Raw genomic sequence first — 14,105 nt, 5'->3', positions numbered from 1 at the left:
TCACCGGAAACCGCCACAGCACATGAACAAGTGCCTGCTGCAGAGGCCTACACCAAACAACATTCACTTAGCAGTCACTAAGGAGATACTATTGGTAGCACCTTTGGTTTATCTGCATAGTTAGTTGCTCAATAGTTGCACATGTGTTCGCTGGTACACATCTCTACAGCTGCCATTCACCCCTGCCATCTGTGGCCCATGGTGCAGCACAGTTGCAAAGGCAATGGTTTTGGATAGTGCCATTTTGCCATGCGCCGAATACTTTAACAATGGCAGCATGCAAACAGTTTACAAACTTAGCCATTCTGTAAATGCTTCCACTCTTGGCCCAAAAGCGAATGATCATTCCCTTTCAAACGTTGAATAAATCACTCCTTTTCCACGTTACGACAACAACTGCACAGTTTACTGCACCCACTTGACACGCTTTATATATACTCCACTGCTAATGCTGCCAACAACTGTCTGTGAGTGGTTATTTCACGGTGACATCGAACTCTAAGTGATGGTTACATTAATGTGATTGGTCCATGTACATTCGAAGTGCTACAATGATTAAGTGAAGCAGAGAGATAAGAAAAGCCCACATAGTACAGGATACAGGCTTTTTCACCACAACAATGCCCCTATATACGAAGCATTGAGCCTAGGGCAGTTTACAGTCAAAAACCAAATGAGAATGGTTTCTCACTTACCCTACCTACTGGACTTGGCCCCATCTGAATTTTATTCCCAAAAATTAAGTGAAACCTAAAAGGCAAGAATTTTCAACATGAAAACTCAATGGAAGCAGTAAACAGTGCAACTTCAGATGAGTTTGAAAACTGTTTCCACCAACAGAAAAAAATGTTGGGACAAGTGTTTTATTTCTTATGGACGCTCTTTGGAAGATGTTTGAAGTCCTGAAATGTTCTGTCGAGTACATGACTTTTCAACAAACTCACTATTTTTGTGACCCTCTTGCATATTGTACACAAACAATGAAAGATTGAAGCAGGGGGTAGACCAAGTACCATGGTTCTTGGAACTTGCCTAAATCTCGAGAAAGTACAATTCTAGTAGAAAATGCTTTAAGATGTGGCGGTCATTTTCTGCACTATAATAAAACTTTAGCCTTGACCAAATTTCTTTATTAACAGGGTTGCCACTAGTTTCTTGAAGTGAAAGTCCCTGATTTCTAGGTAAGTTCTAGCATTTTCCCGACAAACTTTGAAATCTCAAAGATAAGTAAAGACAAAAGTTCACAAAAAAACCAAACAAATAAATAAAATATAAGGACTTTTTTCCCTCCCCCGTGTGAGCAAAAATCTAAAGTACTAACATCAACATCTTTTATAATGAACTAGTTGGAAAAAGCAAGCCAAATAGTATGTGTGTTACATTAACACCAATGTTATTTCAATAAAAACTAAACACATCTGTTAACAAAAGTATGTATTTCCTTGGAATCACAAGACAGATTTAAAATACCTTCACTGATGTCAGAAATAACTTCAGAAAAGAAGTAGGCCTCTTGAAAGAAGTGTATAAGACAGTGAAGAGTTGTGAAAACCAACACAATGGATGACTGTCAGTAAAATGTTGCTGCTATTATGTTTGTTATTGTCTGTTATTACCCACTGTGTTATGTCTATTATTTTAGAAGTACTGTGTGATTTTTATTTAGAGAAATATACTATTACATAGCGTACAAACTGTCAGCGACTGCCACAATATTCTTCTTCTTATCGTCCATATTTTCTAACATATAAACTATTTTCGAAGTGCCAAAATGTACTACAATAAATAAAATGTCTATAAAATGCCGCACTGTACAGTCAGAGTTGCCCCAAGTTTCCCTAAGTGAAATTCCCTTATTTCCAGACAAGTCTCAGCATTTTCCCTGACAAATTTTGAGATCACAGGGGTAAGTTAAAACATAAATTGACAATCTGTCTTTGCAGCTACAGTACAAGAAACAATAGTGCAAAGGGGAAATATCTAAAAAAAACTTGCAAGCAGATGGCACTTCCTGATGTGGGCAAAAATCTTAAATACTATTATCAGCTTCTTTTGTAATGAACTGCTTTTAGAAGGAGAAAACAAGTCAAATGGTATGTGTTTCATTAAGACCACTGCTTTTATTTTATCCCAATAAAATAAAACATGTTCTGTGACAAAAATACTCATCTCCTTGGAGTCGCAAGACAGATTTAAAATATTCCCGAAACATTTCAGAAATAACCTCAGAAAAAAGTAGGAGATTATAAGATGGGGAATAATTGTGTAAAGCAACACTGTAGGTGACCGCCTATAAAATTTGGTTCTACAATGTTCATTATTCTCAGTTATTACCCACTATATTTATTATTTTACAGGTATTTTCTGATTTTTCTTTCTAGAAACACTTGATTATATAGTGTACAAACCACCAGTGACTGACAATTTTCTTCTTCTTGTCATCCATACTAACACATGTAAGTGGCAAAATGTACTAGAACAAATAAAACATCTATAAAGCGACACATTGTACAATGTACTTGCGGTGAGACAGTCGCAATACCTGAAATCCATTGCCCATGGCCTCTGGCCTGCTGAGAAGCACCACAGTCCTGGGTCCACGGGTGAACCATGAAAATCTGCTGCATTATGCCACACACAAACTGACCCACCCTGTGGGCAGATTTATGAGACTAGATCCAACAGGCAGGGCCTGCACAATTAGTGGGAACCAAATGGATTTAGATCAGCAGGCCCGATCCATTACAGATACCCACAAAAATGGCCTGTGGTTTTGGCCCGTCGTGGAAATTCACACATGTAGCCAGGTATTCATGAGCCACAGGCAGCATGTTGATGAAATGAGACCACAGTGATCAATCCATGCAACAGATCATGTGTTCAAACACAATGAGAATCAATAGTAATACAGACAGGCAGCAACTCACCGTAAAGATGTTTGCTGAGCCAGAGACAGGCACAAAGAAAAGACAATCATACTCTTATAGCTAAATGTTCAGTCATAGCATTTGTCAGAAAATGAGCACATATTCACATAATCACTCACACACAACTCATGCACAGACGACCGCTATCTCCGGCCATTGCGTCTACAGTCTCAGAATCAGATCCAAGCAATCCACTCCTCACGTCTCCCTGCCTCTCATCGGCAACCGCTAGGCTAGCAGTAAGAGGTGGTGGCAGCACCGACTGCAAGATGAGGGGAGTGGTAGGAAGGGGAGAAGCGGTACTAACGAGGGAATAGGGAAGTGGTGCATGTACTCAGCTGCATCCAGCCAATGACAATGCATGACACTTCAGTTAAAAAAAATCATTTAATCTATTGAGACAAAAAAACAAGACTTTTCCAGTGTTTTACTTTCTGAATTCCCTGACATGTTTGAAATTCCCTGATTTCCAGAACCTGTGGCAATCCTGACGATGTACTTGCGCTGAGTCAGTCGCGATTCCTGAAATCCATAAACGGTGGTCTCTAGCCTGCCGAGAAGCACCTCGGTCCTGGGTCCATGGATAAACCATGAAAATCCATCACACTCTGCCACACATAAATAGACCTGGCCTGCAAGCAGATAGGTGAGACTAGATCCGACAGGCAGGGCCTGCACATTACTGGGAAACAATGGGCTTCAGATCGGCAGGCCCGATTCATTAGAAATGGCATGCGGTTTTGGGTCATCACAGAAGTCAATTCATGTGGCCAGCTATTCATGTGTCACAGACACCATGCTGATAAAATGAGACAGTGGCAATCAATCCATGCAATAGACACCTTTTGCAAATAACCCGAGAATCAATACTAATGAGAATAAGTAGCAGCTCACCATAACGAGGATTGCTGACCTGCCGACAGGCATGTAGAAAAGACAATCACACATTCACAACTAAACCTTTGTAAGAAAACGAGAGCACACATGGATTCACGCAATCACTCCGACACAACTCATCCACACATGACCACCGTCTCCAGCTGCTGCATTAACAATCTCTGAGAATAAGATCCAAACAAACCTCTCCTCACACCAGCCTGCCTCTCTTCGGCAGCTGCTAGGCACTAACTGCAAGCTGAGGGGAGTGGGAGGAAGAGGAGAAGCAGTGCACGTTCTAAACTGCCCCAACCAGTGACGATCCGTGACATCTCAGTAAACCAACCATTTCATCTACTGAGATTTTTCCTGTTTCTCTTTTTTTTTCAAATTTCTCTGATTTCCCTGACACGTTTAAAATTCCCCGATTTCCAGAACTTGTGGTAATTCTGATTAACTTTCATTAATCCTTACGTGTTTTGGCATTACACCACTTTCAAAGGCTCTAAAAAAGATGTAGCACAAATGAGAAATGAAGCACTGGCATTCAATGATGTATGTCAAGCATACATCAAGAAATACCAAATAGAATACAACATGAGTGTAGCAGAGCTCTCACCTACCCAAAACTCGATTGGAATGCACTCATCTTGGAAGTAAGAGCTACGCCAGATGCCACTAATCTCTACGGCTGTTCTAATACGCAAGAATACGTATTCTTATGTTACAAAAATAATTTAACATTTTACTAATCCAAGCACATTAACCTATAACATATGTTTGATGTCTTATTTGTATTTTTGATGTTTAAAGTACAGAAGACATTACCAGAGGCTACCACCTGTTATATGTTTTTTGTGTGCAATTTATATGATAGATGGCGCTGACCTACAATGATGCCTGCCCTCACAATGAATATATTACATTTCAACAGTTCAAAAAGTTATAAGAATACGTTCTACAACACTTCATTTAAACGCAAAAACAGCACATTTTGTTGTACAAACTGTGTGCACAAATTACATACATAAAAAATAAAAATAAACAGAGCATGAAAATGTGAAATATAAAAAAGCCAAAGCTAATCTATTTAAGCACAATTGGAAGGCCCATAAGGACATTTTTCACTGTGTCACATTGCACATCGATATGTCACAAAAGAGGCAAACTGTCAAGTGCCTCTAATCTAGAATGCTGTCATTATGAAAATAATGAGCATATAGACAGCCAAAATCTTAAATCATTCTCCTATTACATTAGTAGATCTTTTCCATAAGAAAAACATGGTGCTGGATGCATTTGGGTAAAATTCATGTAAAACAATAAAACAAAACCTAAAGCACTTTACATCAACACAGCTAAAAAACAAGGGTGAAGTAAATCATGCAGAAAATGATAAGGATAGTTTCAAATATTATGTAAAAACCTCAGTGTGTGTTATATTGCACTACCTGAATGCACATAGATCATAACAGCAAAGCAACATAAAATGTGTTCTGGGAGACCATCTCCGATGAGCGTGGGATAGACACTACTGGTGCATACCATGGTGACTCAGACCTGAAGTTGGAATGTATAAAGGTGTATTACAAGAAAGCACCAGACGGAAAATATGATCGTGACATTGTTGCTGACCGGTAGCCAGGCACAATGGACTCTCTATGAACTGGGTCACTGGGCCAGCATTGATAATTTTTTGTTTGTACAGAATGGAACAGGCAACAACTGGCCAAAAGGACACTATGTGGACTGTGCTGAACTGCAGACACTGTGTTCGATGTTCTGTGCAAGGAAGCAAAGAACTGAGATTGCCTACACAGCATCTACAACCCATTCATTATGAAGAAGCACAGGATTTGAAATTGGAACTCCCTTTATTTCAAAACTATGTGAAGAATACCCTGACAGGATCATGAACACTTACTGAGTTGTCCCTTCACCTACAGTTTCACACACAGATGATACATTTAATAAACACTGTCTTTTGCAGCCTAAAACTTGCAATGCTAACATATCACTTTTTACCTCTTTCGGTGTCTGGTGTTAAAACTTGACTGAGGTTTCCTGGTAAGCTGAATTCTGACATTCATAAGCTAGCTGTCAACTTGACACCTTTCCCTAGCCTGCCTTAATGTCAGACTACCCCTTATTTCCTAGAGTTCCCAACAGTACCATGCTCTTCCTGCACATGAGCCTACCTAGTAAATGTTTGTTGCAGAAACATGATGGCTACTGGGCATTCCTTATCATAGTCCACTACCTCATTCTGTCTGCAGTGTTCTGTGGTCACATATCCACGAAAGAAGTTGATGATCAGATGCTGGACATCCACAACAAGGACAGCAGTTATGTTTAGACTGTATCCCTAACAATGTGAAGACAGTGGTCTGTGACATTCCACCTAGACGACAAAACGGCTGCTACATTTGTTGGTAATTTTACAGCAATTTGTGGTGTCTTTTGCGTGTCAAACTCATGGGTGGGAGTTTGAGAGTATTAATGCTATACTTTGTATCCACACTATATTTTAGCCACCAGCTTAAAGGCACCTAGCTAACCCAAGTTCCCTCTCATGAAAAAAGGACAGGTATACACACACGCGCGCGCGCACGCACACACACACACACACACACACACACACACACACACACACACACACACACACACACGGGTGTCCTTTTTTCCCCCTAAGGTAAGTCTTTCCGCTCGGGGGATTGGAATGACTCCATACCCTCTCCCTTAAAACCCACATCCTTTCGTCTTTCCCTCTCCTTCCCTCTTTCCTGACGAAGCAACCATTGGTTGCGAAAGCTAGAATTTTGTGTGTACGTATGTGTTTCTATCGACCTGCCAGCACTTTCGTATGGTAAGTCACATCATCTTTGTTTTTAAATATATTTTTCCTTTGCTGCACATCAAATAATGGAATAAAAAAAGGTCAACTTATTTGGCGATTACATATTGCATTTGTTACCTCTACAAAGGCTTTTGGCAACTGATGATAAAAGCTTCTCCTCATCCTCACTGTAATCACTGGAGATAAAAATGTGTCTTATGATACTGCAAACCAAAATACCTAAAGCAAGCCTTCTGTTCGTCTTAATCTTTCAACGTGCTTTAGGCTGCCTTGGTGTCACAATTTACGTGCATTCAGGTTGCAGAATATAACACACACCACGGTTTTTACATAATATTTGTAACTCTCCTTTAACATTTTGTGCAAATTTACTCCCTCCTTGTTTTTAGCTGTGTTTGTTTCTTCAAAATACTTCATTTTTTCTTATTGTTTTATATGAGCTGTACCCACTGACAGCCCTCGGTTTTGATTACAATAAGGATCTACCAATACAGCATAACAGTGTGGTTTATGCTTTTGTCTTTAGGTTGATTGCATACTCATTAGGTTCGCCAGTACAGCACTCTACATATAAGGCACTGTATGGCTGCCTTGAAAAACAGCATTACCACTGGGGAACAAACATAACATGGTATGAACTTCAACAGCCAAAATCATCACATAATCCTTGGCAGTAATGCGCCCTCACAGTGTAATCACAGAGCCCATGGAATACCATGATATGGCTGTCCTAATTATCACACAACCCTCACAACTTTTCACTCTTGGGATGTAAAATTGGCCAGAAGTTTTAAACTATATGAAGCAAGACTCATTCACCAAATGACTTTCTTCCATTGCTCCACAGTCCAGGTTTAAGGCTCCAGTGTCACATCTTCCTGACAAAGGCATTTGCATCACTAATGTGTGGTCTTGTCATTCCAGCTCGCCCTGGAATTCCCAGCTTATGCAGTTCCCTTCACGTTGTTTTGGTGTCGATATGGTTCCTGAGTGTGATGTTCAGTTTCTCACAATCCTCTTCAATGACTGTCAAAACCAGTCAACACACACTTTCATCGACTTGTGACTTAGTGGATGAAGCCTTTCCAGTTTCCCCGTATGCACAATAAATCTTTGATACGGTGCCTCTTGAAACACCGAACACCCCCTCTACCTTGGTTAGGGAAGCACCGACTATATGAGCACCAACAATTTGCCACATTCAAACTCATTTATCTGTGACATACTGCATTCACAACTACATAGAACACTGTTCTGACCACGACAGACCCCTTAACTCTGGGAAGGGCAGGCAAAACTGTAACTAACAACATTCGTAGACGGTTTCAATGGGCGGTGGTCACTGTGGCTTACCACATAATATTTTCTCCCTTTACTGCTTAGGGGCCAGTAGACTCTCTGCCAACCACCTAATTGTTGCCTAAAATGCCGCTAGATGGCATTGCAGGACTTCTGCGCGAATTTTTGCTGCATATTCAGAACAATAGTTGATACTTCTTCATTGTTAGCACTGTTCTTGGAAGCGGCGTGCAGTATTCTCTGTAGCTCTTCTTTAGAAGACTATTTTTGGTAAGTAATTGCTTATATTTATGTGTTGAACACATACAAGTCTACGTGTAATGTAACTTTAAATTGAAATAGAATATTCCATGTTTTACAGACAAATTTCTGTGTGGTTAGTGCTGCTAACCACTGCCCTTCTGCTCCACCCAGTACATTTTCTTTGTCTCCATCGAATATGTCTAGCCGAAAAGGAATAACTGAGGACGAATGTTACCGAATTATACTTGAAGAAATATCTTCTAGTGTCAGCAGTGTTGACAGTGATGGAAATGATCCCACATTCCTGACAAGCTGTGCAAGTACTAGCCTTGTGTGCAATCGTGTGGTTCTAAATTTAACCAGTTGTCTTCATGGAAAGAATCATTATTTTCATGGACAATTATTTTACATGATATGATCTGTTCAAGGACCTAAAATCCAATGGTGTGTACGCTTGTGGAACAATAAATCCCAGAAGGAAAAACATACCCAAACTCAAGGAGGAAACGGAACTGGAAAGAGGGGAATTCGATTACAAAATAAGCAATGATGGCATAGTAATCTGTAGATGGCAAGATAACAGGGCAATAAACTTGATTTCAACATGTCATTCACCATCAGATGTGTCCACAGTAACTCGAAAAATGAAAGATGGAACAATAACCAATATCACTTGTCCAATTGTATTGAAAGACTACAATTCCAGTATGAACTATGTGGATAAATTTGGTCGACTAAAGCCAGACTATGCTATTGACAGAAAAAGCAAGAAATGGTGGATGAGATAGTTTCTTCACTTTTTAGACTGCAGTGTGACAAACACATTCATTATGCACAAAGGAATCAAAATGGAGCAGTTCTCCAATAGAGACTTCCGTCGAGAGGTGTACAAAATATTGTTGGCTCCAAAAATAGCTGCAGTGGCAGCTAATTTTGCTCCTGTATCCCAAAGCAGTATAGCAACCCAGATCAAGTCACACAAACCATACGTAGACGAATGTATTCACAACGAAAGCCGTAAACAACAACCAATTCACTCATCATCTACAATATGCGCAGTTTGCAGTTGAAAGAAAAACCCAGTGCGAACAGTGTGGATGTGTTCAGCGTGCAAAGTACGTTTGTGTCTGAGAGCAAGCAAGAACTGTTTCAAGAGATACCAAGAAGATTAAAAACTAGTTATTTCAAAGTTCAACCACCAAATATCGAATTTGTATACTGTAATGGGGTGGTGGTTACCTGTAGTGACCACATTTAATGTCAATGTTTTGTTGTTCTTTAAGTGAATTTTTACAAACTCAATGTATAAAACATGTCAAGACACTAAAACAAATGTATTACAAGTAAAAGAAATTTGAAAACTGCAAATAATTTTTCTTGCCCCTCTATGGTAAATTTTAGTGGTGTTTACCTGCCCCTCAAAGAGTTAAACATACTGACGACATCGCAGAGGTGCCATTTGTGATCAAATACAACAGCGGATTGTGTAGGCTTGCCTAGCATCTGTGTTTTTCTCCAAGCATGCACTTTGCACAATTTTTCCGATTTTTGTCCAACCACTATATTTTCATGCTCTAAGCATTTTATATTATTATGTATGTAATTTCACACACAATTTTTACAACAAAATGTTCTGTTTTTTCATTTAAATGAAATATTGTAGAATGCATTCTTATAACTTTTAAAACTATTGAAATAATATATGTTCATTGTGGGGGCAGGTGTCATTGTACATCAACGCCGTCTATTATGCAAACTGCACACAAAAATCATACAATAAATGTTAGCCTAAACCAATGTCGGAAATACGGAAGCGTCCGATCCCACCCATCTGCTTTGACCCATGACGTCACAAATATGGCGGAAACAAAAACAAACACACACACTTTCCACAAGAAGCCTAATGACACTAACGGGACAAGCGCGGGAAATGGGGTGTTTTGGGTGGGGGGCAAACTAAATATAAACAAATTTAGACGCCTTGCGTAGCTACAACGTGTAAGTGAAGACAGCCATGCATGAATACCCACCCACCTCCCCAGGGGTCGTAACCCCTGCAACCCATAGAAGATAAAGATGCTTCAGTAGCTGATTAGTGTTTTTTGTCTTTAAAAAAAAATCTCACGAGATAGAACGAACAGATCAGAAAAGTAAATAAAATAAGATAAAACAGAACTGGAGACAGCCACACTCAAACCAAACTCCGCGCCGTCACACACGACAACACCCTTACGTCACGGGTCAAAGCCGACGCGTTGGATCGGACGCTTCTGTCGACCCGCAATGTCTTCTGTAGTTTTTTAAAAAACCACAAACTTAAATAGGACACTAAATGTCTAAGTTAATGTGCTTGGATTCATAAACTGTTAAATTATTTTGGTAACAATAATACGTATTCATTGCATATCAGAACAGCTATGTACTTTAAAGCACCATCTGGGGTAACTGCTCTTCTTAAGAGCATTCCAAGCAGTTTGCAGCAACTCTTCCTGAATGTGACTGACGTGCTACTTTGCAGTAATATGTTTTGGGCTACACGCATAAGTTCTGCTTATTCTATTTGATTGTTCCCAGTGTATGCTGCACCTTTCTTAGAGCATTTGATAATAGTATAATGCCTAAACATGTACAGATTAGTAAAAGTTAATAAGGAATCATGGTCAAGACCAAACTTTAACTGCAGCCTGACAACTGCAATACTTCCACGACAGGATTTGTCACTTCCTTGGACTGAAACGGTGAGGCCACATTTAATTTCCAATGGTCATATTAATGTACAGTGCTTGTGACAGTAATTCATAAAGACACCTAGCCTATATCAAAGTTCCGATTTTTAAATACTGTAACTTTTGATAAAATACTGTGGATAAACAGTGTTCCCACAAGACGTACAAATCTTATTGACTAAACACAAAAGTCAAAGCAAAGAAATAACTAAAAATGCATTTTAGCTTTATTCAGTTTCATTTTAGATGATTCATAAATGCCAACTACAAGGACTTCCAGTGCATGCACTGTGGAGCATCTTCATTTATCTGCATATAAATTGTAATATACAGCTGCAAAACGGCATTTACAACAACTCCATGGTGCGTCTTGTGAACAAAGTAAGCCAACAATATATTCTTACAAGTGGGACCTCAGATCTTATGCAAATGGAATCTAGTTATTTTTGTTTGCCCTTTTCAGTTACAGATATAATTTTGTTTTGTTTATAACACACCATTTAGGTCTTGTGCACAGCAGCTTAGGTCATGTTGTTCACTATATCAATATAGGTCTAGTGGAGATGGTGAATTTATTGAAGATACTGTTGTTTTGCGTTCCTGACTCCATTTTTTATCAAGATAGTTGTAGCAGTCTGATCAATTTCATTGTGATTGTAATTGTTTGTTGACCTTCTGCACAGTTCACTGCACTTACAAACATTGGTAATGTAGTTCAATGTCTACGTTAGACTCAATGATGCAATTTGGTAAAAGTGCTCTAATGGGGTCTACCACTACTGAGTTTGTGGTGATGTTGGTAACAACTTGTATGATGAACGATGGGATTGGGATACAACGAATCACGAGATGGCTGTTTGCTGCGAATCAGTAAGCCCATTCGTAATTTCCTATGGTTCTTAAACGACATGAGCTGGTATTTCGATCTATTACGTTAGAATTTACCGCATCGTCAGAATATTTGACAGACTCTGAAATACGGCAAATGATTTCATGCAATGATGATTGTGTATCTTGAGATATTAAATGTCAGTCTATTACAGCACTCTTATCTTTGTGCTGAGATTCGTTGTCTCTGCCAAATCACAATGAAATTGTCGCCTCCACCAAACCTAGGGTTTGGGCGTTGCTCAGGTCAGTCTGGCAGCACATGAAGTTTTGTTATCACACTTCACAACGCAAACAAATTTCTTCAGTTTTTACCATCCTCCCCCAGATTAGTTAGATTCGATTATCCGTACTAGCCACCATAAATGATCACGTGATTGTCTGCGAATATCATCAACTAACTGCCAACAACAGCATGCCACACAAGAACTGCATACACCGTTAATTGCACTTTAGCCAACATTTTGGTTGTGATTTGACATGAGCCAATGAATGAATATGTAATGAATGTTGTAAGAAACAGATCTGTAGCATAATCTTGCATTGAAGGGCACCCTATAGTAAATGCATTTTTCATAGTAAATTCTAAAACTGCTAGCCAAAATCAGATAACCTGTATTAGATAATGGACGAGTCTCAACGGTGTTTCAATGCATATTATGTACATAAGCTAGGATATGATAAATGAAGAGATAGATCCACTACCTGATTTTTTTATATATCATCTGTAGCCCAACCCAGACTTAGGGTGCCACGTCCATTCTTTTTTTATGCAAATGCACATTCCATAGTTATATGTACACTCATTTTGAAAAATCCTTATTTTCAAACTGCTGTCATACATTTTTAAGATGTTTAGAATAAGAATGAACCTGCCCAAATGCCCTCTGTCCTTGGAAGGGACCGATAGTTGGTCTGGTTTTCTTCTTTTTTGTTAATGTTTTCATGCAGTTACTGACATCATCCCCTAGTTGCTACCTGAAGTTTGAACTTCTGCCGATTGCAGCAGGATCGCATTTCTTATTAACCCCTAAAATACACTATGTGAACTCCGATTTCTGTAAGCAGGGAGTGAAACCACGCAATTTCTTGGGTCAATATTAAGGATTGTCAAAGTTTCTTTTACAACACTCACACACACAATTTCTTCATCAATGTTCCGATTCGACAAAATATTATACATCATGAACGTACACCAACATGGCAGAGCAATCGGCAGTATTCACTGTGATAGTCTGATGCGAGGCATGACAGCTCTCTCCAAGTCGCATCACTTTAGTACGATTTGCTTAGCTTAAAGTGTAAAAAAAAATTGTATCAGAGTCCACCTATATTAACGACTAGAACGATACTAGGGATAGCTACAACTCACTAATGACGACAGAAGCCAATCGTCAATTGCCAGTTGCCACTTCATGAAATGTCATGCAGCACACGTTCGTGCCACAATCAATCAATACACTAATCGTGTCCCTACACAAAGATAGTTTTAAAAATCCACTCTGTTTCAAAATACAGTACAGAACTTACCGGCTGATTCTTGGGCAGCTTTTAGTTCGATCAGCTGAGTTTTAATTAGATCTCTAGTTAGTTCTATAACCTCCTCTAAATCGACTTTCAACTTCTTAAGTTCTTCATTATCAGGATCTGTAGTCAGAGCAGCTTCCACCTACAAACAAAATTTATGCTCAAGCAATACCAACTACACTACATTCTGTATGATTACACACTCATCAATGCGATCAACACACCTGCTGCAGTTGCAACTTGTAATTCTGGAGATTTCCTTGGAGGTCGTCCGCCATTTTACGGCTTAATTGTTCGCAAAACTTAAGAACTGACCACAGGTATTTCTAAATGCATACGGCAAATATTAATATCAGCACACAGTGCTATGCTTACTATACACCCTATAACAAAATTTTTCCCTTTACTTTTTTTTTTCAAAGACGTTTCACTTCACTTCCAAATGTTGTTTTTTCGTAGTCAGAGATCCCGTCGATTACACATAGGCAAAGGTTATATACACTGTCCACAAATCCAAACTAGTTGCAATCCGGAAGACCTGACTAGAAAATATGTATCATTTATTACAGCATATTATTCAGATCTATCATCTGATTGCAAATATTGCGTTACTAATATCTCCATTGTTGATTGGTTTTTATTTAGTGATTTCCATAACCTCTCGAGGAAAATCAAATAAGCACAGTTATAGGAAAAGATTTTTTCGTTTCATGTATTTGGTCCATTTGATTCATTAGATACTTAGAAATTTTTGGAAATTTG

General features: G+C 39.0%; 1 protein-coding gene across 1 annotated transcript in view; it reads right to left on the bottom strand.

The window, feature by feature from the left end:
* LOC124606914 (survival of motor neuron-related-splicing factor 30) overlaps positions 1-13,802 on the bottom strand; it is a 35,165-nt gene extending 21,363 nt beyond the window's left edge. Inside the window, exons 1-2 of the mRNA XM_047139018.1 lie at positions 13,568-13,802; positions 13,347-13,485 (exon numbers count right to left, since the gene is read on the bottom strand). Of these exons, the coding sequence (XP_046994974.1) occupies positions 13,347-13,485; positions 13,568-13,621 (193 nt within the window). The 5' untranslated portion in view covers positions 13,622-13,802. The remainder of the gene's footprint in view (positions 1-13,346; positions 13,486-13,567) is intronic.
* Between the last annotated feature and the right edge of the window lie 303 nt (positions 13,803-14,105).

This window comes from Schistocerca americana, chromosome 3 (assembly GCF_021461395.2).
Source record: "Schistocerca americana isolate TAMUIC-IGC-003095 chromosome 3, iqSchAmer2.1, whole genome shotgun sequence".
Classification (NCBI taxonomy): domain Eukaryota; kingdom Metazoa; phylum Arthropoda; class Insecta; order Orthoptera; family Acrididae; genus Schistocerca; species Schistocerca americana.
Note: the sequence above shows the minus strand (reverse complement) of the source record. Positions and strands in the feature narration are given on the sequence as shown.